A 25,870-nucleotide genomic window follows, 5' to 3' on the forward strand; every position below is an offset into this window, starting at 1 on the left:
AATTTATATAGGCTGGGCAGTATTCCATTTTTTAAATAATTTTGATGGATAATATCAATGTTTATTTTAAGCATTTATTTTATTTTTATCTATTTAAATTTTACAGTTGTGCAGAATTATGATTTTAAGCATTTTTTTTCTGATTTGTACCAATTTAGACTTTCACAGTTGCAGGAAACTATGGGGGGAGTGTCAGACAATAATTATCTAATGACCGTAGACGATATTCAAAAAACACAAAATATCAACATCACATGTCAAAATATACCACGTAAATAGCCTTAAATTAAATTATAATATATTCTCAAGCAGCATTTTTCTTACCTTGCCTATCTGTAAATTCTGATTATTATCAATGGAAATATTTTGTTGTTGATGTACAGTGAAATTGTACAGTGTACAGTGAAATTGACATTTATCAACAATCACCAATTCCTGCCAAGCCTAAATATATGGAAGTGACAGACAAAGCAGTGGTATCCAAGACCTTTGTCCTATTGAAGTTTTCATCATGTATCCCTGGGCTTTGAGTCAGAGTCCATCCCCTGTTGTTAAAAGAGTCTGTCATCCGTGCCCTTCTGATTCACCCATTTTTGAGCTCAGAGGAGTCTGTACCCTTTTGTGTTCCATCCTGTTTATCCAATGGGAATTGTTAACCCTGCACCAAATTGCTCTGGTGCCAGCATTTAATGTGTTCATATCCCCATCCATCCAATGCACTTACTGCTACACAAAGCAATAGTAGTTTAGTAATAGAAATAGTGTGAGTGGCATGACTGGGCTACTGTATAAATCCTGCCTGCTGACAGTACATTGAGAAGAAAGCAGCAGATATTGGGGGCAAATCCAATGACTTTCTTGTTTTGTCCCATGCTGTCTCCTGAATTAGAGATGCCCAGAGAATTGAAGAGCTATTTGCTAAAAACCACCAGCTAAGGGAACAGCAGAAGATCCTTAAAGAAAATGTAAAAGTGTTAGAAAACAGGTAAGAGGTGTGTGTTTGGTTGGTTGATTGGTTGATTGATTGATTGATTGGGAGACCTAAGGCTGTTGTGTGCCCAATAGTATACATGCCTACACAGCGCTTGCTTTTCAGTGTCGTTTCAATGAGTGAAATATAGCATCAGAATCTTTTTTTCTTACTAACTAGTGTTAACAAATTGAGAACTCTGCTCTCAGTTACACCGGTGTAAGTGCAGTAAATCCATGGAAATTAAGGGAGCTGTTGCATTTGCAGTGATGTGATTAACAGGCATGCCATGGGTAATACACAGGAGGTAACCGTCCCGCTCTTCTTGACATTGGTGAGACCTCAGCTGGACTATGCTGTCCAGCTTTGGGTGCCACATTTGACAAATTGGAGAAAATCCAGAGGAAAGCAACAAAAATGATAAAAGGGTTTAGAAAACCTGACCTATAGGGAAAGATTAAAAACAAACAAACCTGGATATGTTTAGTCTTGACTGAAGGGAGGGCCTTCAAATATGTTAAGGGCTGTTATAAAGACAACAGTGATCAATTGTTCTCCACGTCTGCTGAAGGTAGGACAAGAAGTCATCAGGACCAGATGGTATCACCCAAGAGTTCTGAAGGAACTCAAATATGAAATTGCAGAATTAACTGTGGTATGTAACCTATTGCTTAAATCAGCCTCTGTACCAGATCACTGGAAGATAGCTAATAAATCCACGGCATGCCCACACTTTGACTACTGCGTGCAGTTCTGGTCGCCCCTCTCAAAAAAAGATATATTAGAATTGGAAAAAGTACAGAGAAGAGCAACAAAAATGACTAGGGGTATAGAACAATTTCCATATGAGGAGAGATTAAAAAGACGGAGACTCTTCAGGTTAGACAAGAGATGACTAAGGATATGATAGAGGGATATTACAGAGGTCTATGAAATCACGAATGGTGTAGGAAAAGTGAATAAGGAAGTGTTATTTACCCCTTGATATAAAACACAAACCAGGGTCATCCAATGAAATTAGTAGGCAGCAGATTTAAAACAAACATAAGGAAATACTTTTTCACACAACACACAGTCAACCTGTGGAACTCGTTGCCAGGGAATGTTGTGAAGGCCAAAAGTATAACTGGGTTCACAAAAGAATTAAATAAGTTCATGGAGGACAGGTCCAACAAAGGCTATTAGCCAAGATGGTCAGGGAAGCAACCCAATACGATCGGTGTCCCTAAACCAAGAGGTGGGACTGAGTGACGGGATGGATCACTCGATAATTCCCTGTTCTGTTCCCTCTGAAAGTATCTGGCACCAGCCACTGACAGAAGACAGGATACTGGGCTAGATGGACCATTGGTCTGACCCAGTATGGCTGTTCTTATGTTCCCAAGTAATGGGCTTACTCTATAACCAGGGAGATTTAGGATAGATATTAGGGAAAACTTTTTAACGATAAGGGCAGTTAAGTGCTGGAATAGGCTTCCAAGGGAGATTGTGGAATCCCCCTCACTGGTGGTTTATAAGAACAGGTTGGACAAACACCTGTCAGGGATAGTCTAGGTTTACTTGGTTCTGACTCAGCACAGGGGGATGGACTAGCTGATCTTTTGATGTCCCTTCCAGCCCTACATTTCTATGATTCTATGTAACCGAGAGCAGAATCTGGGCCATGGAGTTTCCTGAAACTTTTTTCACTTGTGTTACTATCCACTTTGAAAATTCATATCTCCACCTGATTGTCATAGGGAAGAATTGTGTATCTCTACACGCTGTGTCCAAAGGCTCACTAAACTAGACGTGTGGATTTTTGCCCAGCATATCACTGTCATGGTGTAATGAATGCCAGATTTCGACTTTGTCCTGATGCTGTAGATCTGCCTCCAAGTGCTGGTGGGATTCAGTTTCATTTGCTCATATATCCACGCATGGATAACTTAGCTTCTTGGCTCTGGGTTTTTTTGCTAAGGTTGAGAGCAGGTCTCTGTGACAGATGCATGGTTGCCCAGGAGCTCGCCAAGAAGAAACAGAATGAGTATGAGCACTCCCACTTCCAGAGTCTCCAGCACATCTTCATCCTCAGTAAGTACAGAGGCTAAATAGACCTTCAGCTTTGCCCTGCTGGCATTTTGCGCATTTGCACCTTACGTATCTGTGGATCATTCAGGCACATGTGCAATCCTGGGGGCACATGCCCAATGGGCACATGTCGGGGGGTTCAGATCTGAACATTGGGGCCTAGGAAAATCAACATTTCCTATAAAAGCAGCAAAGAGTCCTGTGGCACCTTATAGACTAACAGACGTATTGGAGCATGAGCTTTCGTGGGTGAATACGTCATGCATCCGACGAAGTGGGTATTCACCCACGAAAGCTCATGCTCCAATACATCTGTTAGTCTATAAGGTGCCACAGGACTCTTTGCTGCTTTTACAGATCCAGACTAACACGGCTACCCCTCTGATACTTAACATTTCTTATAAACACTAGAGATTTTATCAAAGAGATTTCAACACTGGGCTTTGCTACAGCACGTGCATATGGGCCGGGCAACGTCAGCCACTTATTAAAAGATCCATTTGGCAAGGTTGAGGCAACACTCTGGACAAAACAGGAAATACACAGCAGCAGCTCTGCACTGGTAAAGGAAAATCAAGCAACACGTATGATTAATCTTCTCCTGAGTCTTTGGCAGCACATGAGCACTGCACAAGCCAAGGGTATTTTTCTCTCTGTCTCTGCTATCCCTGGGGATTGTGGTATTTTGTTTTGCTTTGCCTTTGGAAGAAAGAGAAAAGCGTCAGCAACTGCATGTTTATTTCCTCATTATGAGTTTGATCTTCCTCGCTCCCTGTACCTCAAGTGTCACTTCTGCACAGAGGTGTAAAAGCCAGGCGCTGGTTGGTCATATATCTCCTCTGTACTGTAGCTGTCTGTCCTCTCTACCCTTCATTGCCACTTGGCTTGTAGCAATCCAAAGAAGCACTTTTCACCCTAACGATCCCAGAGTTCTTTGGGAGAAGGAAAGGGAGTTGAGACTCCTTTGGAAATCTGGCTCTTTGTCCTGGTAGACAAAGCAGGTCTCTGTTTTAAGGTCTCATCCCAAAGACCCACCCAGAGTAAACTGAGAGGAATTCCTTATCGCACTTCACATACTTTCATACCCACGTTGCACAGCAAGCCCATGCCTTAACTACCACTGCAAAGAGGCAGGTACCTGTACTTTACAGCAAAGGGTGCCATCGGTATGAGGGTGAGCTCCTGGGAGAAGCAGGGGCTCTCATGGAGAGGAGATGCTGTTTACTAATAGGAGTCAGCCTGCATTTCCTAGTTACTGCCCGTTCCTGGAAGGATCATCTCCTGCTAAGTCCATGTCTGATCCCTAACCTGCCGCACTCACTGTCTCTCTCTGCAGCTAATGAAATGAGCAGGCTGAAGGAAGAAAATAAAAATCTGAAGGAAGAACTGAAGAGGCTACGGAGCCTGGAGTAAGCTCTGTTCTGGGTTTAACTCACTGGGTGGCGTAGGGCTGGCCAGAGAGTTCCCCTAAGACTCTGGCACTACCCTGGACACTGTTGAGCCAGCCCAGTATGAGAACCTTCTGGCCAAGGGAGTGGAGATGCCTGTACAGTCTGCACCGTTGTTTTTATTCCAACTTCCTAGTACGAGCTTCTTGTTCCTTCCCTCCCCATCTGTCCACCTGCATATAATAGAGGCCTCTTCATCTTCAGCCTCATTGGAACCAGGCAGGATTGATGCTTGGCACTGGTGACGTCATGGGGTGAAATGGAGAGGGAGATTGTGGAGAGTTCAGGGAGTTTCCTGACCCGGGGTCCCCTTTAGTCTGGTTCTTTGACTGAATAGTGATTGCCCCACTAGTGAATGGGAGAATGAACCCCTACTCTGACTGCAAGTGTATGCTGAACCCTTTGTCTCTGAGACTTGAGGACCAAATGGCATTCGTTACATGCCCGGCATGCACATAGTGCACTGCTGCTAACGTACTAATTATGTGGGGAGAAATCCTGGCCCCACTGATGTGAAATGGGAGTTTTGTCAGTGAGTTCAATGGGGGCAGGATTTAACCCTTGGTTTTTATTATCACCAGCTTCACCACCGTTCACACACTGAGTAAATCTGTAGAGACACCTATCTAGATCTAACACCTCTTGGCAAAGCCATTGGGACATTGGGTAAAGGCAGAATGCTGATCCATTAGCGTGGATCTGCAGGGAATGGATCACATTTCACATGGGAAAACGAACTGTGAGAAAATGAATCAGCAGGGATTAGGAGAGGAGAGGATGTTTGCTATAAGTAGTAACCGAGCAGAGCGCTTTGGTGAAACCCAAGTAACGTCAGGTTAGCCAGTATATACAAATCAGCTCATTCCTGAGGAGTTTAAAGTCTATAGAAATTATCACAAAGAGATCAGTAGAGAAACATGCTTGCTTTGGAACCCAAACGTTTCCTCAGTTTAACACAAATCTAGCATCTCTCAAATGACTGCAGAGGTTTCTAGACCTGGAACTAGCTTGACTTACTGAACTAGAGCTGTGCAAAAGAGTTGTTGCCAAACCTCCCTGCGTTGGGGACGTATATGGCTAAACTGAAACCCCTACCACAGTTACCAAGTTTGTCACAGAACTTTGAGAGCACATGGGCCAGTCGTTGGTCTGCACTGAATCCACACCAATGTCATGGCTTCCCATGAAATTTTGCATAGCAGACTAAGAGGAAACTCAGCTGCGTCAACTGAGTTTTGCTTTGAGATGGTGTCAGGGCTGCACTGGGGTTAGGGGGTGCCTAGGGCAAAATCTGAAACTGAAACACGCCCCCCACACACACCCTTATAAAAACATTGCCATGGATATGAAAGAGTTGAAGAAAAGGGGAAGGGAGAGGATGGAAGGTCAGAGAAAGCCCAGGTGTGTGGGGTCACTGCCTTCCCTGGGGGGATGGGGAGACTGCCTTGTGTTCAGGCTGGGGGCCACTCCTCATCCCACCTCTCCCTGAGCTCCAGCACTGTTGCGAGTGGTATCCCCAGCCCCTGACCCTGCTCCTACCTCCACGTTCTCGGCCTGGTAAGTCACCTCAGGCTCAGCATGATGAGGCTAATGGTGGTGACAGAGGAATCTGGGCCTGGCCGGGGAGGGCAAGTTGATGGCAGGTGCCAAACTTGAGTGGCACTGAAACCCCATGTGCCAGGTTGCAATGACTCTCACTCAAATTTGGCCTGGCCACCCCTCCATCACTTTGGGAGTCCTCTCAAACAGACGGCCTGGGGCAAACTGCCCATTTTGCCCTCCCTTCTGGGTGGCCCAGGATGACGTATTGATTCAGAGCAAACCTCAGCGTGAAATTCAGTTGTAATGAGCTGGAACGGAAGAAGATGTTTCCGTGAGTGCTCAGGAAGCCCCATCACCTTGTTTCCCAGGGCGCTTGAGTTGTTGCACATTCCGTTAAGATGAAACACTGGCGCTCAGAGCTCGCGCCAGGGCAGCCTTCAAACTGGTGGTTCCCATCTCATTTCTTTTTCCAATCATTTGCTTCCTTTTCATTGCAACAGTGACAGATCAAAGCACCAAAGAGCCCTCCCCAGAGACAGCAGCTCCATCCCGGACTCACCATTGGCTTTACTCTCCCCAGTAAGCCGGAAACCCAGCACAGGCAAAGCAGCTAGCAGAGAAGCAGAAGAAGGGTATCATGAACAGCCTGGCCAACAGTTGGGAGAAGGTATGTTCTGCTGGCTCCAGTATAGGGGGTGTAGGGACCAATGACTGGGCTGGAGCAGTGAGTTATTCTAGCAAAGGATTCTGACTACATCAAACGGGAGCAAAAGCCGAAATCATCCGAACCCCAGGAAGGACATTAATCTAGAGCATGATACCTGGTTTGCATGGAATTGCATATCAAATAATACATGAGCTACAGTGCTTTGGAGGAAAATATTCTCCTGAGGTGCTCCAGTGTCATCCATCGCAGATGGTGTGTGGGAAGGGCGAGTCTTTTCCCTTTATTCTGGCAGCCTCCTTGCAGAGAGCCCCTAGGGCTCCATCTGGAATCAAAAGTGAGACAAAACGCTTCCCTTTTCAGCATTGGCCTCCAAATCCACAGGCCCACTGTTACGCGTGCTGCTGATTGTAACCCCCTCCCCGCTGGGCACACGCCCATTAATGTGCAGCAGCCTTTGGCACAACAAACCAGGGCGCTGATTTGCACGCACAACGCACATTGTATTCCTTCCCCCTCCCCCTGCCCCCATTGTCAATCGCACACGCAATCGAGCATACAAATTCAGGGGCTGGCTTGAGTCTGACAGAAAATTTGGCTCCCAATAGCTAGAAATCTTCCTTCGGAAGCGCTTGGTGCCCTGCTAGCTTTTTATAGCTGCAATGTGCTGATTCATATCCCAGTTATCAGACTGGTTGGCCAGATGTTTTAGGCCGCTGCATTACAGCACCATGTGCAGATGAAGCAAATGGGAAACAATGCAGGGCAGCCGCAATGGAACTCTGCACAGCTTTCGCAATGACCGGCTATCGCCTTTGTTTTCAGAGACGTCTGCAGGCCAGAGATGTTCTCTAGGCAGTAGGATTTCTCCAAGTGCTGTTCTCCAAGAAGCACAGGCTCTGGAAATGGTAAGAGTTCCGTTGGGGATACTTAGCACGGTCAATCTGTCCTCATCAAGTTGGGCATCGTTCCCGTGGGGACCTGATGCTGGATAAGCTGTGAAAGGGATGGGACGAGGAATGAAATGGAGGCACGTGGGGTGAAGTGACTTGCCACGGTCACCCGGTACATCACTGGCAGAACTGGAAAGAGACCCAATCTCCTGTTGTGTCTCCTGCTGATAAAGTCCCAGCTTTGCTTTCACATTTATAGTCCCTAGGAGCCTCAGAACTTGCCTAGCAACAGCAGTTGATCATTATCCTGTGACCGCATTCACTCCTTTTCAAATCACACTGACTCCCCTCTTAAAAAGGTAGCTGGAGAAATCTCTTAGGACTGAACCATAGGGGTATTCCACAGGCCCATATTTGCATACAGCCTTATCCTGTGGGATATTTTCAGGGAGACAGGGAATCCTTGCCGTTGTCGGTTTTGAGCTTGCGTCTTTCCTAACCTTCCACCCCTTTGAAACTGAAAGTGCATTTCAGCCGAGGGACCCGGGGTGGGATGGAGTGCCAGATGTCGTGCCTCCATAGCTCAGGGGCCATAGCATTGGGTCTCATGATGGGAACTCAGACACACACGTGCTTAATTCTGGCACTGGAACCAGTGATCTGAACTCCATATAAATATGAAACAGCAAGTGAAGGGGGTTTTGCTGAGGCTGCAGGCGGGCTGTGAGAGTAGTTAATGAAGATAAATAGTAGAGGTTGGTGCCATCGGAAAGTGGGTAGGCAAAAATGTTGAGTAAGGGCTTATTCAGAGCCTTTTTACAACAGCAGAAAGATCATTCTGTACTGGCCACAGAATAGGAACCTCCCCTGGAAATAAACCAGTGAAGCAAATGGATGCTGTAAGCTCGTGCAAATAAGGTCTAATGGTTTGACCAAAGGACTGGGAAACTGACCGATCTCGGCTAAGCCACTGACTCCTGCCTGGACCTTAGACAAGTTACAGGACTTCCTGCTCCGTAAGTCAATGCAGCTGGAAAATAAGGAATAAATTAGGACTTGCTGAAAAACATGATGCTGTGTTGGAATGGAGCCATCTTGGGGAAATATGTGGCTGATTATTATTTAAAATTCCAACACCGTATTGAAGAAGCAGTCAGCTGTTCATTGGAAACGTAGCAACTCATTTTTATCACCTCTTGAATGTAAATGAATATAAGACAAAATGTAGCCTCACTAACAAAGACCACTAGTAAGCAGGGTTTTCTGCTGTCATTGTTCTCTAGTCAGCTAGGCTTCTTTCACCTGGGGATCATTTCTGAGAGCCCTTTAGACGAAGCTGAGCTTTAAGCCCAATAGTCCCGGACATGCCAACTTTTCTCCTCTGTCTTTAGACTTCCCAGAGGATAGCTAACCAGCTGCATGGAACCATCGCTTTGGTGAGACCTGGCTCCAGACCGTACCTCCCTGAAAAAATCTCTGCCAGGAGAGCAACGTCACCACCAGCAAGAAAAAACTCACTGTTCCTGGAGCGTGAGCACAGCCCCAGCCGTGAGGCGTGAGTAGCATCATCTGAGTATTGATACATCTCCAACATCACGGTCTCCTTGAGCCTGATCCAGAGCCCATTGAAATCAATGGAAGAATTCCCATTGACTTCCAGGGCTTTGTATCAAGCAGCTGTTGTGTTACTGGTGGGTTTTCTCTTTGCTTCTCTCTCTCTATCACAAGCCAGTTCTTCCAGCCAGCACATAAGCCCCACCATGGTCTTTGAACCAGGAAGATCCAATCCGCACAAATTTCGGAGCTTAGGCTTGGATAAGGCCTCCAAACCTCTTGACTCCAGCAAACCAGGCTGGAAATCTCACAAGAACAGACTTTTTCATGAGATTCCCACTATTTTCTGCAACTATCCCAGGCAGAAAACACCGGGAGCCTGGTTCTTATGCTATGTTGTTATTGTTCCTTCAACCTTAATGAGTTTACTCCTGATTTACACCAGGGCAAATGAGAGGACAATCAGGCCCCTAGAGAACAGTCTGTCAAAGGATCTCTAGCCTTCTGCAATTGGTCAGCACTGAGAATTGCAGAGATCACCACATAAGGAAAAAAATGTTTGATTTGAGCACTGGGCAGAGATCCCCATTGCTCCTTATCCAATTGGCTTTTCTGTGGCGCTGGTCACAGTAACATCTGAGCTCCTCACTTCCCATTATCTTTAGTGGCAATTAGGGCTGAGTGAGACCTACAGACTCATTCAGAAACTGTAAGTTTCCCCCAGCAAACGCCTAGCTTGGATGCGTTCTCCATGAAGCCAGGCACTGCCAAATGCCGAGGAATAGTAACAAGCAGGGACTCAATTTATATAGGCAGGGTTTTCTGAACACAGTTTGCACAACTCAGCCATTGCTCGAGCCTCTTTAAATGTGGCTGTAAAACTCTACAAGCGCATATGTTGAAGGAAGGAGGAAAGACTCTATCAGCAATGTAAAACTGTCAGGTTTGGGCAGCCTAAAGCTCTATCTTCAACTGGGCTCCACTTGTTAATGTCTGTGTAACCCCCTGGTGTTACAGGTCCCCCTGTGCTTTGTCCATAGAGGCTCTGAGCCAGCGAGAGAGACTTGGCTCGTTCCAGCTGGAGCCGCTTGTTTCTGGAGGCCCCTCTTTCAATCCTTGGTGTGGCAGACAAGATGGAGGCCATCACAGGAGCTTTAGTGCAGAAATGAATGACCCATCTACAGCCAGTAGGCACACACCCATTTTTGCAGACATGCTGACAGCATAGTTGTGCACCCAGCTACTTGCTTTGCACACCCAAATGCAGATTTTGCACAGATGTAATTACTGTATGCATGATCTACTGTATGTGTGCAAAAGTGAGCATGCACACTTTGCTCCAACGTATCGTTTTCCGCCAGTGTAAACTGGCAGAGCTCCATTGATTTCAACAGAGCTATGCAAGTTTACATCAGCAGCGTATTTGGCCAATCAGTGGCAGCACATGGAAACCAGGTGCTAAAAAGGGACACTGTGATGGTGAGGTGACCCACCTGGAAACTTGCCTTTGATGTGTTTGATGATTTTTGTTTGTTTCATTTAGTTGCTTAAGAACAAACAAACCAGATTCCCACAAAGCCACTTCATCCTATGGAACTCTACAGCTGACCACCAGGCAGGAGCAGCTCTGCCTCCTTAACAAACATTTCTCTCTGCACCAATTGGGACTCAGGAGTAACAGTGCTTCTGCAGATAGGGACAATAGCTTGCCAAGCCACTTGCTACAGGCCAGAGAGACTGAAGACAGAACAAGGCTGCAGGAGGAATGGGAAGATCAGGCTGCCATTTTAGAACTCCCTGGAGCTGTGGTGTACATGCGGGACCAGCATTTGGAGGGGAGGCTTCCATTTCTTAAGCACAGAGAGAAGCTCCAGTATCTCCTGGCACAAGAGCATCAGCAAGGATTCAGGGCCAGGACAGAAGGCAACCAAAATGCAACTCCAGATCCAGCTGCTCCTGAGGAAAGGCCGCTTTCCCCGCAGCCGACCATGGGGTGCAAAGAAGAGAGGTCATACCTGGAGGAACCTGTAGAAGGGAAAGTTGCTTGGATAAACAGGGACAACATGGAGCAAAGGGAGAAGGCAGAGGCAGCAAGAGAATGTCTCCTGGACGCACCTCTGGACCTGTCAGATTATGGCAGAAGGAGTGAAAGCCTGAAACCTGCCAGCTGGCACAAATCCCCCAAACAGCGTGAGGTTGACAGTCCAAGTCCAATCCCTATGGAAAGCCCCACTCTTGAGACAGGCCAGAGCTCCAGCGTGCTGTCAAGAGCAGAGCATGAGAACTCCCACCTAGCCTGCAGCCAGCTCCCTGCGGCCAAACTGCTGCAAATCGGCAACAAGACTGAGCAGTTCAGTGCCACAGAGCAAGAGGCCCTTGCGGCACCTTTGGTGAGTACATATTGCACTGGCATCTGCTTTTCCTCTGCAGGGAGGCTGTGGTCAGCAGTCAGCTTGCTGGGCCAATCACAATTTAAAATGGGCATCACCACTATTGCTGAAAGTTCTGACCTGATGGCTCTACTGTGGCCCACAGTGTGTGAAACAGGTTGGTGGGGTCAGTCCTGTCCCTAGTGGACAGATTTGCAAATTGCAAAACGACCACCCCAACGGGCACTGATCAGCGTCCTTGCTCTCAGTCTCAGAGGAAACCCAGGACTGAATGGACCATGAAAGTAACTACCCTCTAAGCCTCAGGGTTTTATTCCTCTGGGTTAGGATTAAGGTGCATTGAGAGACTCTGCGCCTGCCACTCCCCTGCTGAGTCTGTGTGTAGGGGACATCAGGCTCTGTGGCAATGTCCCGCAAATACACCGAAACCCCTATTTGATGTTGTCCAGGGGCAAATGTGCATCTTTGCAGTTATACTCATTGCCAGGCTGGAGTGGGGCACCATTTTTTTTTCACCGCGTTAGGAGAAGGCAACGTCTCTAACAATAAAGGCATTGGCAGTTCTTCCCATCAGTTTGTAACTAATACAGCTATTGCCATGTGTTACAGGTCCCTTCCTCACAAGGACAGCCCACGGGCAAGCTAACATCTTGTGATCCTGCAACAGATTCAGAGACCAGGGTGAGAGTGTCTCCTAGGGCACAGAAGCGAGAACCAGGTGCTCAAACAGGTAAAAAGCCCCATGGAAAAGTGACCTTTGAGAAGGCAGGAGCAGACAGTGTTTTGAGCCTGGTGTGCTGATCTCCTTAGCACTGGAAAGTCTATGGATGGCGCTTCCGAAACACGCATGCAATATATGGCACTTGTTTTAAATGTTGTATTCTAAATTCCAAGAGGAAGACTTTCAAAGGCACAAAGGTCACCTGGGCACCAAACTCCCATGGCAATCAGCGGAGTTGGATGCTTACCTCCCATTTGTGCCTTGGAAAACCGCTCCTCAAGTCTACAATTTTCAGACTTGCATGTCTCAATGTGAGACTCCTCAGTTCATCTATACGTACCTAAATGGAAGTGGCCTGATTGCCAAAGGTGTCGAACATTGGCAGCTCCCTGACATAAAACAGAGCAGCCTCAGGACTGCTGTACTTTGTGCCAGTCATCAACAGACCCCAGGGATCACGCCCAGCGTGCACAGATGGCCTGGCTATGCCCCCTTTCACACAGGCATGTCTCTATACCAGGGGCCAGAAGGGTAAGTGGCATAGGAGCCATGCAGTGGCTCAAAGCCATTCAAGGATTCCCCCATGCAGTGGGCTAGAGCTTTCAATTTTCCAGCTTCTTTGTGCCACCAGAAATGAGTCTATGATCTGGCCCAGCAATGATGATAAATGGGGGAATGAATGCTTTGGGGAGCATTGGGAATGGAATATGGAGCCATCAGCTACAACTATAGTCATCACAAAAAGGTGGGGGGGAAATACTGTTTATAGAAAATATTTTAGTAGGCACTGGGGATGGACCAGACAGACTGGTTTTTATTATTATTATTATTTATTATTATTTTATTTTATTTTATTTATTATTATTTTATTTGGGGTATACATTTAGTTCGAGTCTCCATTATGGTATTTTTAAATAGTTTCCATGCAGCTTGCAGGCATTTCACTCTTTTGACCTTTTAATTAACAGTTTAATTAACAATTAATTAAATTGTGGTCCTTTGTTGCCAGCAGCCAGTCTCCCCTCCAAAGAGCAGTAAGATGTACCTTAGAAGTTAGGGGTTAGATTTTTAAAGGTACCCAGGGCAGTTTACGTGCCCAACTCCTACTGGATTTCAGGGAGTAACTGAACTTTATACCTCCATAAATCTGCCATTGTGAGTGCGGATTGGGTAATTGTGCTCCCAAACAACTAGATTTGGTCATTTGCAAGTCCTGGTTAGCTGCAATCCCAGTAATTGTGTGATTTGGTGTATGCAATTACATGCTTGAATTTTGTAACCTCTGGGCCCAATACACAATGGAATCCTTTTGCAGTGAAGTCAGGTTTTTGTTTTTTTTCACAGAACAGACTCACTACAGTGAGACTCCACTACAGTGGATTTCATTGCAACCAGTTTTTCAGTTTGTCCATTGCAGGAATTGTTTTGAAACCTATTTGGAACGTCTGCTCTGGTTCATTCTGGCTCTGATCCTGCAGTCCATACACAAGCAAAATTCTCATTGGCTCTGTCTAGCCTAGGAAGATACTTTGTATTTAAAATGTGCACACCCTCTCTTCCCAATCTAGAGATGGCCATTGACTTCAGTGGGGGATTGCTACATAGAAACAGTGGGGTGCGATTGATGGAGTTTACTGTAAATTGTGTTCCCCACAGTCATTTCTTTTATACTACTATTCTGAAAGTCAATCCCCTTATGCCACCAAAACACACACACTTGGGACTTGGGCCTCCTGCTAAAAACTCAGCCCTACGAACCCGTCGTGCCACCATTTCTTGCCTTTTCATTTTGAAATGTCGTTCGTTTTGATGTCCCAGTGACGGTGGCTCTGATCAGTGACCGGAGCTGTGACTATGGTTCTGTGTAACACCTGTGAGGGGGCTAGGAATTGCTACTGCCAAAGCCGATCAGTTAACCATCCCCTTCTGTTTCCCCAGAGGAAAACGATGCAGAGTCTGTGAAGCAGGACTCGGATGAGCCCGACACGTCGGACAGCGAGGTTTGCTTCCTTGGACCGACACACACAGTCCAAGTCTGGTTCCTCTTTAAGGCTGGGAATTTCAGTGGTGAAAGTTTGTGGGAGCTGGGCCCCTTTGAAGATCCCAGGCTACTCCTGTAAGGCAGAGAGCTGCTACAGTTTCCAATAGAAAATGAGACAAAAAAGGCAACACAGACACTATTTCCCCAGGCTGGAGTGGGCTCAGGTGCTGTCTCTGGGTTGCTGAAAAGTTCTGCTTTTGCTTTCTCATGCAGTTTTTCCTGCATGATTAAGATAAAAGGAAGTCACGCTCCTGCTGAGATGGCAGGTTGGCCTCCATCAGATGCCCAGATATTTCTGTCCCATTCCCCCACCCCTTACTCCCCGGTTCCCAGCCCATCAATAACTGATGGAGATTCCATACCAGATATCATTTCCTGTGCCCGGTTTTGTCTGAGGAAATCCCAGACATACAGCATGACTCTTCATAGAGACAAAACACTTTCTCACACCATAGGGGTATCCCTTGCCTTTAGCCTAGTTTGGTAACAATGGTAACATATTGACCTCATGAAGAACCACAGCCAATGGGAGCTGCGGGGGCGGTGCCTGCGGGCAAAAGCAGCGTGCAGACCCGCCTGCCGTGCCGCCGCTTAGGAGCCAGACCTGCTGCTGGTTGCTTCCGGGATGCAGTGTGGAGTTAGGAAAAGCAGGAAGCCTGTCTTAGCCCCCCACTGTGCCACTGACCGGGAGCCACCAGAGGTAAGCCTGCGCCCCAACCCCCTGCCCCAGCCATGAGCCCCCCAAAACCCAGAGCCCCCAACTGCACCCCAGACCCCTCATCCCCAGACCCATCCCAGAGCCGGCACCCCCAGACAGAGCCCTCACCACCCTGCACCCTAACCCCCTGCCCCAGCCCAGAGCCCCCTCCTGCACCCCAAGCCCCTCATCCCCTTCCCCACCCCAGAGCCCGCACCTCCAGCCAGAGCCCTCATCCCTTCCCATACCCCAACCCCCTGCCCCAGCCCAGTGAAAGTGAGTAAGGGTGGGGAAGAGTGAGCCACCCAGGGAGGGGGAATGTAGTGAGCAGGGGGCAGGGCATTGGGGAAGGGGTGGGACTAGAGTGTTCGGTTTTGTGTGATTAGAAAGTTGGCAACCCTACAGGGAGGGTCCACCTTGGCAAACATTAAAGGGGGCTGTTTTTCAAGGGTGAGGGCTCAGTACTTGCTGAAAGTCAGGCCCCTTTCTGGCACATCACGCTGATCATCCAGTTTGGAAATCTTGGGTTTAATATTAGCAAAGTGCTTCGAGCTCCTTGGGTGACAGGCACTAGAGAACGGCAAAGTCCTGGGATCATCAAATTCACAAACAATTGCAAATTAGCACTATGCTGTAAGGAATAGTAACGAATCCAACGGCAACAGAATGGGTCATCAGAAGTCCGGTGGGCCAAACACTGACTGGTTTTCTGGTTTGTCTAGGTGGCCGCCACTTATGAACATGAAACCCACCAAGAAGAACATGCAGATGGAAAACATTTGTGCACAGAGGACAAGGACGAGGTCTTGCAAAAGAAAAGGAAAAGAGGGCAGGATCCAGGGACAAAAGGTATGCAGAAAGACAGCCTGCTCATAAAGAACCTTCTGACAGAGTCCAGCTTGCATTGTCTGAAGCGTAACTGAGATGAATCCCCAGGCTACCTGAATCGCAGCCATGTCCCTCAAAATTAGTAAGGGTCATGACCCTGTTTTGGATACTGGTGTGGTGAGAGGAGTGGGCTTAAGTAATCGAGCTTGGAGGAACTGGAAGGTCACAGTCTGTGAAGTTCCTGCCAAGCTTACAAGAGTTGGAGTCCTGCCGGGCTCCTGCGGTTCTGCACTCTGGAAGAGGTCCTTCCAAGCCAGGGTAGAGATGCAGTGTGTTAAATCTTGCACTGCTGCTGCCTGGTGCTGTGGACACAGAGAGGACTTCCCACACCAGATACCATGGTGATGGGTGGGGAATAAGAGTATGGACAGGGTTTTACAAGCAGTAAATGGGCCTGGGGAATTTTTTTTTTTTTTTTGAAAAAACATTTAACTGGTGATAGTGCAAGGGAGAAAATGGGCATCTGGGACTGCAAACATTTTATTTTTCTTCCTTTTCTGTATGATTTTTCCCTTGGCAAATTCTTGAATGTCACGAGCAGCAAACAAACTTGTGGCACCGACCTCTCCAGTCTCTGGAGGTCTGGAACTGTGAGTGATGATGTTAGTGGGGTGAGATATTGTTTGCAAATGCTGAGTGTCAGTAAATACAATGGAGCCAGACTGTCCGAAGTCTCCTGTTGTTTAGCTACAACTAGCCGTATGGGCCTGCTCCATAGGGATAGCCAAACTGGATCAGAGCCGAGGTCTATCTAGTCCAATATCCTGTGTCCAACTGTAGCCAGCACCAGATGTTTCAGAGAAATGTGCAAAAACCCCACAATAGCCAGATGTGGTATAATCAGCACCCATGAAGGTCTCCTCCTGATCCCTAGTAGTTACAGATTGGCTTAGCCCCTGAAACACGACATTTTTATCCTTTCCAAAACTCGCTGTTTGCATTAACCGTTATAACTCTGGGTATTCTTCTTGTCCATATAAACAGCCAATCCCTCTTTGACTCTTATGAGATGTTGTCCTCAAAGACATTCTGTGGCAATGAGTTCCACAGTCTAGTTATACACTGATCAGTTTTGACTTTGCTACCTTTCAATTTCATTGAATGTCCCCTTGTTCTTGTGTGACGAGACAGGGAGAACAGAAGCTCTTGGTCTCCCTTCTTGAGCTGTCACCTAAGCTTGAAAGGGGGCTTGTTTAGCAAACAACATCCGCCTCCCACCCCAGCCACTTGCCCCCTTGACCATTCATTATTGTATATACTTTTATCATGTCACCTCTTACTTGTCTCCGTTCTAAGGTAACAATCCCAACCTTTTCAGTCTTACTTCAGAGGCATTTTTCCTGGCCTCTGATCATTCTCATTGCCCTTCTTTGTACCCCTGTCAGTACTGTGCAAAGTATCCAGATGCAGGTGTTCTGCTGATTTATAGAATGGCATTATAATATTCTCCATCCTGTTCCTTTCCTTTATGCTTTAACATCAATGAGATTTGGATCAGGCTCCTGTACAACTATTCCAATGACCTACACTTGATTAATTAGCATTTTAAGAGAAATACATGAGGGGCATTCAGCCCTATTCCTTGACCCACCATGGGCGTGTTTGCTTCCCACTAAGTGAATTTCACACTGCACAAATGTTTGCCCAAGGTGATACAGTTGGTTCCTTATGATAAGACACGCTACACTGTACATTGGTAACTAGTGTATCTCCGAACAGGGAAGCCCTTGCTAATGGTTAGCCAAGGCAGCTTGGGAGAGGAGTGGCTGAGAGAGCACGTCTTAACACCTAAGCTAATAGGTGTAAACTGTAGTGTTTGTTTAGCCAATACTAAGAACTGCTGATTGACAGAGGAGGCGAAATGCTCCACAAAGCGTTATTGACATTCGGAGAAAGCTCTCACACAACCGCTGTTGATCTTTAAGCGTGGCCGTAGAGGTCTCACCTTGCTAACAATGGAATGTGTTGTACCGGTATTTCCTACAGGTGAATAAGCAGAAAATTGTTGTCGATAAGGGGAGGTATATAGCAGCAGGCCTGTCAAGCCGTAAATACTGCTCCATCATAAAGGGCTGGCTAGTGGCCCTCTTTGTGCAGTCAAAAAAGAAAGGCCGGCATTGACCGATTGAAAAATGTATAGACAGCTGTCAACGGAGCTTAAAAGGAGGCTTGTATAACAAGCAACAGCCACCTCTCACCTCACCCCCGGCCTTCCTGAGATACCTATAGAGGCAGCAAATGAAAACTTGATCAAACAGTAAAGGAGTTCCTCTTAAAAACAAACGCCAGAGCCGAGCTTTGGAAGCTGTCAAACCAAGGGCGGATGTGGAAATGGCACTGCCAGAGCTGCTAAGAATCTTAAAAGGCCTGATCCTGCAGGGTAGGCTGTGGTGTTAGGCAAAGTTGTACAGAGTTTGGAGACAGACAAGATCTCTGAGTCTATCAATCAGGGATTATTCATACACGATCATCTTTGCTGTATTAAAACATTTCCTGGCGTACGTCCAGCCACCAGCTAGTGCTAGGCTGTTTGCAGTGCTTTGTCCAGCTTTACTGTCAGGGGTTCACATTGCACAGCCAGTTGCACAAACACATTGACAGAATTTTTGTAAAATCCGGTGCCAGATTTTCATTTGAAGGGTGCAGTGTGACTGGCTGTACACATTGCTGCATCTGAATTGACCATGTGTGCATGCAGTTAGCTGACTTCCACACGTCATCATGATAACTCTGAACACAAGTTCGGAGCACATTTCGTACATTCAGATAGTGAAAATCCGCCCCGTAATTTTCTCTTCACCCGCTTACTGGTTCCTTTTCGCATCTGACTCACCATGGAAAATAAGGGCCATGGTTACCAAGAGCCAAGACCCATTTGTACCTATCCAAAATGAACACTTACACACCTGGTTACATTTGTGTACACGCATCCAAGGAAAGCTTTGCACATGCAAATGCCTCTTTGCACACAATTGCTCAGCCTGTGCAAACAACCAGTAGGCTTTGCATACAAATGCAGGTGCACGCATCTCCCAGCTTCCTGTATACACAGGGGTGGCTCTAGAAAATCCGCCGCCCCAAGCAGGGCGGCGCGCTGCGCCGCTCGCATCGCCCTTCCCCGGTCCCGCGGCCGGGGCAGAAGTGCCTGCGGACCGTCCCGTGGTCCCGCGGCTCCGGTGGACCTCCCGTAGTCATGCCTGCGGGAGGTCCGCCGGAGCCCAATGCCGCCCTGCCGGCAAAATGCCGCCCCACGCGCCTGCTTGGCGCACTGGGGTCTGGAGCCAGCCCTGTGAATACATGCACTAAGTCAACGATTAAATATAATACACTGCTGAGACTTCCAGCCTCTGGCCTTCACTTTTTCATGTGCAATGAATTATTAGCCCCAAAATGGACACAAAGCAGGTTTTCATACACCGAACAATTTCTCATACACCAAATCATTAATTGCAGATCTGCCAGTCTGAGGCCAATAAGGGTTTGGCACATACAAAAGAGACGTACACACTATCGGTTGCGCACTCAAAAAATGGATGTGCGAGACTGGATTGAGGCTGCCTGAAAAATCCGTCCCTAAAACTCAGTCGATCAGTTTCACTTTTGTTTCAGAGTCAAGTTCTCTTTATTCTTCTCCTCATCCACTCTCGCTGCTGTTTTTCAGGTTCGCGAGCCCATGAGGGATATTGAAATCTCATTCAAATACCTGCGTTTGTGGATATTTAAAACAAAACTGAAAACGGTTTCTATTCCTCTGTAGTTTGCTAAGCCTCATTTTGGTTTAAACAAATGATAGTTTGGGCCTAGAAATAGTTGACCATATCCCATTAATAGTGGTCTGAACAGTCCATTACTATGTGGTTAACGCCTACGGTCCTCTTCCTATTAACAGCATATAAGAAGGCAGTGAGAGGAAAAAGGAAAATCAAAGCTCCCGAAGCACCAGCTGATGCAGCAGAAATTACAAAGGAAACGGAGCACAACAGCCCTGCTTGTGGCAATGACGTCTTTGAGGAGAACTAACTGAAAAGTGCAACTGGAAGTAATATCCCAGACCGTGTGGACTGCGGGAAGAGGCTTGGACCGGGAGCCAGAGAACCCAGTCTTTGAACCCCAGCTCTGATAGTGACTCCCTCCACAACTTGGGCAAGTCACATAACCGCTGACTTAGCACTTTGAAGATCCTTACGAAGTGCTAAGTATTAGTGCTGGGTTTGAGGCATGAAAACCGAGACACACGGCTGAGATCCATGTATCATGGCAATAGTGAACTCCAGAGGAGCCTGAGCAACACAGTTGAGCTTGCACTGGTTTTACACAAGGCCTGCAGAACAACCAGCTCAGTGTTTTTCGCACTCTCAGACGAGAGCAGAACCTCACTAGAAAACAAGAGCTGGTGATGCCTGTCCCTGATGGCACCGTGCTGACACGGCAGGTGTTGTTAGAAGCTGTATCGCTGCTGGTGCCTCCGGGTCTGATTCCCTTCTCCAGCGCACCAGTTCCACACTGGGGTCACTCCCACACTGAGTCACTACCGGTTTACGGCCTGATGCAGCACCTTGCTGGATCAGGCCCTTGTGCTGTTGTCTGCAAGACAATTAAGGCCTTAAATGCAGCGCTGCTTTGGAGTGCTGGAGTCAGGGCAAGGAGCAGAGACTTTAGAGGATGCAATGTCATGCCATTTCATACAAGGAGAAGCACTTCAAGGGGGTAATTACAAAGACAAGCTGATGGTAACAGGGATATGCACGTTAAACATCCCATTTGTGAGTTTCTGGCTGTAGGATAAAAGAAGGTGACAAGCAGAACACGTTGCACAATTTTCCCCACATTTACAGCCTACATTGATTAAATCGCTGCACAGGTTGACTATAATAGGTGGTTCTGTTGTTTGTATTGTACGAAGCTGGTGTTTTCCCTTTTCCACTTCAATGCATATGGCAGGAAAGCTGGCTGTGGAAGGGAGCAGAAGGACGAATGATGGGGTGGGATGCACATCCAAAAAGAATGGGGAGAGAACAGGATGGAAAGGGGAGAAGCTGCACATATGCTCTCCTGCAAAATGTACTGGATCCCTGGAAAGGTCAGGTCTGCAAGTCAAAGCTGCAGCTTGCATGAGCAACACTTACTCAGCAGGTCACATTGACCTTGGCAGCATCACCGGGTCTTGTTTTCTCCTGGAGAAACTGTTTGTGAACACTTTTTCCAATGTGTGAAGTATAAAGAGGGTTTCCTTCAGTGTTAGGCAAGCAGGGCTCCTCTTCCCACCTAGTCGGTGCTGAACAAGCATATTAATTTTGGCCATTATTGCGAGGAGGGACTCTGCTGTGCACAAGGTTGGAATTTCCCTGAGTCCCTCCTGGAGTGTGCAAGGACAGCAGCACTGAGCAGGAGTTTGTGCCACACTCAGGTCTTTAACTGGCTTCCCTTTGGGGGCATAACGGGAGCAATGAGCAGAGTTAGTTGCTTTACTTTGAACAGCAGTTCTTGGGGTGGGGAAGTTGAGTTTCTTCACTTTGGCCCGGGCCCCTTCTGTCTTTGAAGACTGTGCATTGGCTTGAAGGTGTGGACGCATCCCAAGAAGTAGCCTCAGGGCCTGAGAAGTGACAGAGGTTGTTCCCTTGCTCTTGCAGTTCCCAGGTCCTGCCCTATAGGGTGATGGCCTCTTTGGGGCCTAATGCTGGATAAAGCCCATGTGTGCCCATTAGAATCCATAAAGAAAACAGAGGTCGGGGGGGAACCTGACCTGGGATTGTCTATATGGTTTAATGAAAGACACCTGTACGTTATGCTATGGAAAACTAGCTCAGGCAGCAACAACGGAGCTCTTGTTTCAGAGGGAGAGCAGAGCTGCCCAGATCCAGTGCAGAGGCGATGCTCAGTCTCTGGGCTGGGAGGGTTTAGTTCATATCACTCTGTGCCATACCCTGAGCTCTCAGCATGGATCTGGTGGCTCAGACAGCTGCCACAGCAGCAGGGAATATCAGCTGCTATAAAGCAGTAGGGAGATAAATGGCAGCCAAAGCTCACAAGAAGGAACAAAGGCCTTGAGATAGACAATAATACCGACTGCTTTGGGGGAGGAGAAACGGCAAAACATCCGGGGTGGATGGGGTGGGCCCAAGCTCTAGCACTGTGGCCCCAGGACCACCACCCCTGGACCTGAGGGCAATGCCCCGTCACATCTGCCCCACTGGAGCTCACGGCCCTGCCAAGAGTCCTGGATGTTCTCTGGGCTGGAGAAAAACGCAGTCAGTGCAGGCAGCCCACGTGACCAAATAAAACAAGTATGTGCAGGAGAAGGAAATAAGCCACGGCCTGAGCCCCTGGAGCATTGCCAACAGCCCCTTATTATCTGGGACGTCCCTATTTTTTCATCTCTGTACAACAAGATCAGGAGTTGCTGACTAGTGATGCAAAAATTGTCAAATGTAGGTGAGTAGTTATTATTATTGTTGTTATTGTTATTAATAATAGTAATAATAATAAATAATGATGATGATGATGATATTGGGAGGAGGACTGGGGTGGGGGATGCTAAGAAAACAGCCCCTTATTTTTTAAATACAATGTTGGCAACCCTAGAGGAGGCATGTCTTTTAGTCTGGCACTGCCACCCAGTGGGGAAAACATGCTAGCACCTAGTTTCATTAATTCTGAACGGTAGAAGTCTTAGTTTAGGTCCATACTAAAAAGTTAGGTCAACTCAGCTACATTGCTCAGTGGTGTGAAAAATCCACACCTCGGGCAATGTAATTAAGCCAGCCTAACACCCCACCCCCGTGTAGACAGGCTCCTAAATCAATGGCCTGATTTTCAAAAGTGCTGAGTATCCAACAGCTCCTACTAAAGTCAATAGGCTCTATGGGTACACAGCACTTTGAAAATCAAACCACTTATTTAGGACCCTGATTATGGATTTAGGCACCTAATGGCAATTATTTTTTCTTTTCTTTTTTTTTTTTTAAATCACAGCCTTAACTATTGAAGGGGTTAATAGCTAGGTGCCTGTTGTGCACAAATCTTTCTATAAACAGGATACCTCATAATTCCAATGTAATGTCGAGCACAAATTGTGAACCAGCCTAACATCTAAGACATCCTTATTGTCAAGCATCTAGAGAACCATCAAAGGCTTACATGGTGCACAGGCTTCGCGCTGGCCCTCTGAACAGAGGTGAATTTCTGTTCTATGGGGGTGAAATCCTGGTTCCACTGATGTCCATGGAAAAACTCCCATTGAGTTAAATAAGGCCAGAATTTCACCATATGGCCTTGTCTGCATTAAGAAAAGAGGTGTGGTTTTGCCCTACCTGAACTGTGGTAATTAATACATGGTAGAATCTAGGGTAATCCCCTGGGGTTTACCTCGACCTGCTGTCAGGTGTTAAAACTGCTACAGCCTTGTCCACACTAGGATATTAGCACAGTAGTTACCATGTGCTTAAACCTCCACCTTTTTTCATAGTGTGGCAGCTCTCTATGTGTTTGTTTGCTGGAAGAAAAATATCATTCAGTTAAGGAAGTGGGAGCAGATGTCATGCAGATGTTAATTTTATGTTCTCAGATAACCCTGGCTAATCCTGTGACAGCATGGTAAGAACCAGGGTAGATTATTTTCAAATCTTCCTCTTAAAGTGTCACATGCCTGAGGTTATATCATGTTATAAAAACCAAACACGGGTCCTAAATGGAGGCTGAGAAGAGTCACAGGACACAAAGCTCAGTCCTGTATGTCCTGTGTGACAAAGTACCTCTGATGGAAATGTGGAATATGTAGCTCAGTTAACCAGGTGATTGCAAATCAAAGGGAACGTTGGAGCAGTCCAGTGCTTAGTGTGCGGAAAGGCAAACGTGGCCTGATAGGCTGTGAATCAGGAGATGTGATGGCTACACCCGGTTTCATCATGTGATTTGGGGGAGTCACCTCTCTATGTATTGTTATATGAGCACATTGTTAATCAAGGGCCTAATCCTCTGAGGAGCTGAAGTCAATGGAGCCATGCTGATTCACGACAGCTCAGGAGCCGGCCTCTTCACTGGGCAGCTACCAGAGTAAGATATCTGGATCAGGTCTCTGAGTAGGGGAATCTCCGAGTGGCATGGCCCAGTCTAACTCACCTGCTCCTGGCAATCTGGCATGGAGAAATGGGAGGGAGAAGAGGGACATTGGCAGGCAGGGACTATGATTATTCCAGGTTAATCCCTAGGAATTGCTATAGCTGGAGTGATTTAGAGCGGCTAAATTGGCCCCCAGCGAGCCCCAGGACTGGCCGAGCAGAAAGGTGACTGAGAACTACCTCTTCTAACACCACATTCTTGGTTCTGCATCAAGCGCAGCTCAGTTCAATCCAAGGATCGGCCCCTACTTTTTGAGGCTGTTGTAGGAAAGACACTGAGTTCTATTTCACTGACAAAATGAAGTCCTAGCAACACGGGGACGCAGTCGCTTTTAAAACCTTTGCTGAGAAGTGGGCAGGAGCTGCTGACATTTCTGTCAGTGTGAATTATGCAGTGTGTGGATTAGTGAAGCACAGATTAGCTAATTCCCACTTTACTGAAGTACCAACAAGAAGCCCAGATGCCATGTAATCCTTCAATTAGTAATCTCAGCCCAGTTTCTTGCTGATGCTTTTCCGCCACGCATTCAGCCACAGCTCAGCGCAGTTGGCAGCCTGTGTATAGCAGAGGCCCAGAACTGAAATCACCAGGCTTTGACTGCAAGGGTTGACAAGCAGAATTACCACTGAGGAACTTGCACCCTGCTCACCTGTGCTACGGTACAGTCTAGCTACTGCTAGCTCATCACAGAAACTCTTGAGAGGTTTCCTGAATGGTAGCCCTGTGAAGCCAGAGAAGCACCTTTATTTGCAGCAGCTCTCAATCCTTTCAATAGCTCTGCTCCGAGACCAGGAACTGAATCGCTGCTTGCCAGCTACAGCACCTCACTAGCAGTAGGCATTGTGGAAATCAACGTGCTTAGCTCCTCTGTTCCAAAGTGCTTCCACCATTCAGGTCATTAAACAGGAATAGATCCAAATAAGAGAGTAGCTTCCCCTGTCATCGGCACTGAGTGTGCTGTCGATTTCTCAAGGGCCCTGCCTGGGGAGGGGGCTGATGGGCAGATGGGTAGAAGATGCAGAGGCAGCAGAGATGGGAGATGAAGGAGAAGATTCTCACCCAGATACTAGTTGATGGCCTGTCCTACGTACTCTCACAGCACATTTTCTCGAGGATCTAGCTAGCATCCCACAGCCGAGGCGTGGGCTAGTGTCAGGCAGTGGATGTCTGAGGGCTGTATCCAAAGGAGAGATGGGATGAAGGCACAGAATTCAGAAGCAGGCCCAGAGTTCAGGCACCCTATTGTTTGGGGTTGTGCCGATGCAAGGATTGGGGTTCGGGCCCCTCTCTGATCCAACAAGAGCAAGGAGGATTGTGGAAGGGTCGCAGAGCCGTTTGTCTTCCATGTATGAGGAGTTGTATCTTCTCTATACGCCCAGCATGATGGGAATAGAAACTAGGCCCAGTTTAAGGCCCAAGCCTGCTCTCAGCTGCACCCCCATCGCATTATTTGGGGTTTTCCGGTGCTGCCCTGGCGTTTGTCATCTTCATTGCAAAGAATCACCCTTCCCCCACAAACTATATCTATAAAAAAGGTTTTGCCTTCCCGCTAACCAGGAACATTGCAGGCTCTGGGAGGGAGTTTGGTGCAGGAGGGGATTCTGACCTGGGGCAGGGGTTTGGGGTGCAGAAGGGGGTATGAGGTGCAGGCTCCAGCCAGGAGGCACTTACCACAGGCAGCTCCCGGCCGGCAGAGCAGCAGGGCTCAGGCAGGCTGCCTGCATGCCATGGGCCCACGCCGCTCCCAGAAGCAGCCAGCTGCTGGCACGTCTCTGTGTGCTCCTGGAGGGATGAGGACAGCGTGTCTCCATGAGCTGCCTGTGCCCACAAGTGCTGCCCCTACCAGCCAATGGGAGCTGCAGGGACAGTGCTGA

General features: G+C 47.4%; 1 protein-coding gene across 4 annotated transcripts in view; it reads left to right on the forward strand.

The window, feature by feature from the left end:
• The window catches only part of RBBP8NL (RBBP8 N-terminal like), a 42,607-nt gene extending 21,906 nt beyond the window's left edge, over positions 1 to 20,701 (forward strand). For 3 of the 4 annotated variants that reach the window (XM_044985967.1, XM_044985965.1, XM_044985966.1), the window contains exons 4-14: positions 890 to 985; positions 2,931 to 3,043; positions 4,377 to 4,449; positions 6,531 to 6,697; positions 7,520 to 7,602; positions 8,979 to 9,142; positions 10,685 to 11,531; positions 12,141 to 12,261; positions 14,191 to 14,252; positions 15,713 to 15,839; positions 19,768 to 20,701. In XM_044985967.1, coding sequence (XP_044841902.1) covers positions 890 to 985; positions 2,931 to 3,043; positions 4,377 to 4,449; positions 6,531 to 6,697; positions 7,520 to 7,602; positions 8,979 to 9,142; positions 10,685 to 11,531; positions 12,141 to 12,261; positions 14,191 to 14,252; positions 15,713 to 15,839; positions 19,768 to 19,898 — 1,984 coding nt within the window. In that variant the 3' untranslated portion in view covers positions 19,899 to 20,701. The remainder of the gene's footprint in view (positions 1 to 889; positions 986 to 2,930; positions 3,044 to 4,376; positions 4,450 to 6,530; positions 6,698 to 7,519; positions 7,603 to 8,978; positions 9,143 to 10,684; positions 11,532 to 12,140; positions 12,262 to 14,190; positions 14,253 to 15,712; positions 15,840 to 19,767) is intronic. The other variant, XM_044985968.1, reaches the window with a different exon arrangement.
• Positions 20,702 to 25,870: the final 5,169 nt, after the last annotated feature.

This window comes from Mauremys mutica, chromosome 13, assembly GCF_020497125.1.
Source record: "Mauremys mutica isolate MM-2020 ecotype Southern chromosome 13, ASM2049712v1, whole genome shotgun sequence".
Lineage (NCBI taxonomy): Eukaryota > Metazoa > Chordata > Testudines > Geoemydidae > Mauremys > Mauremys mutica.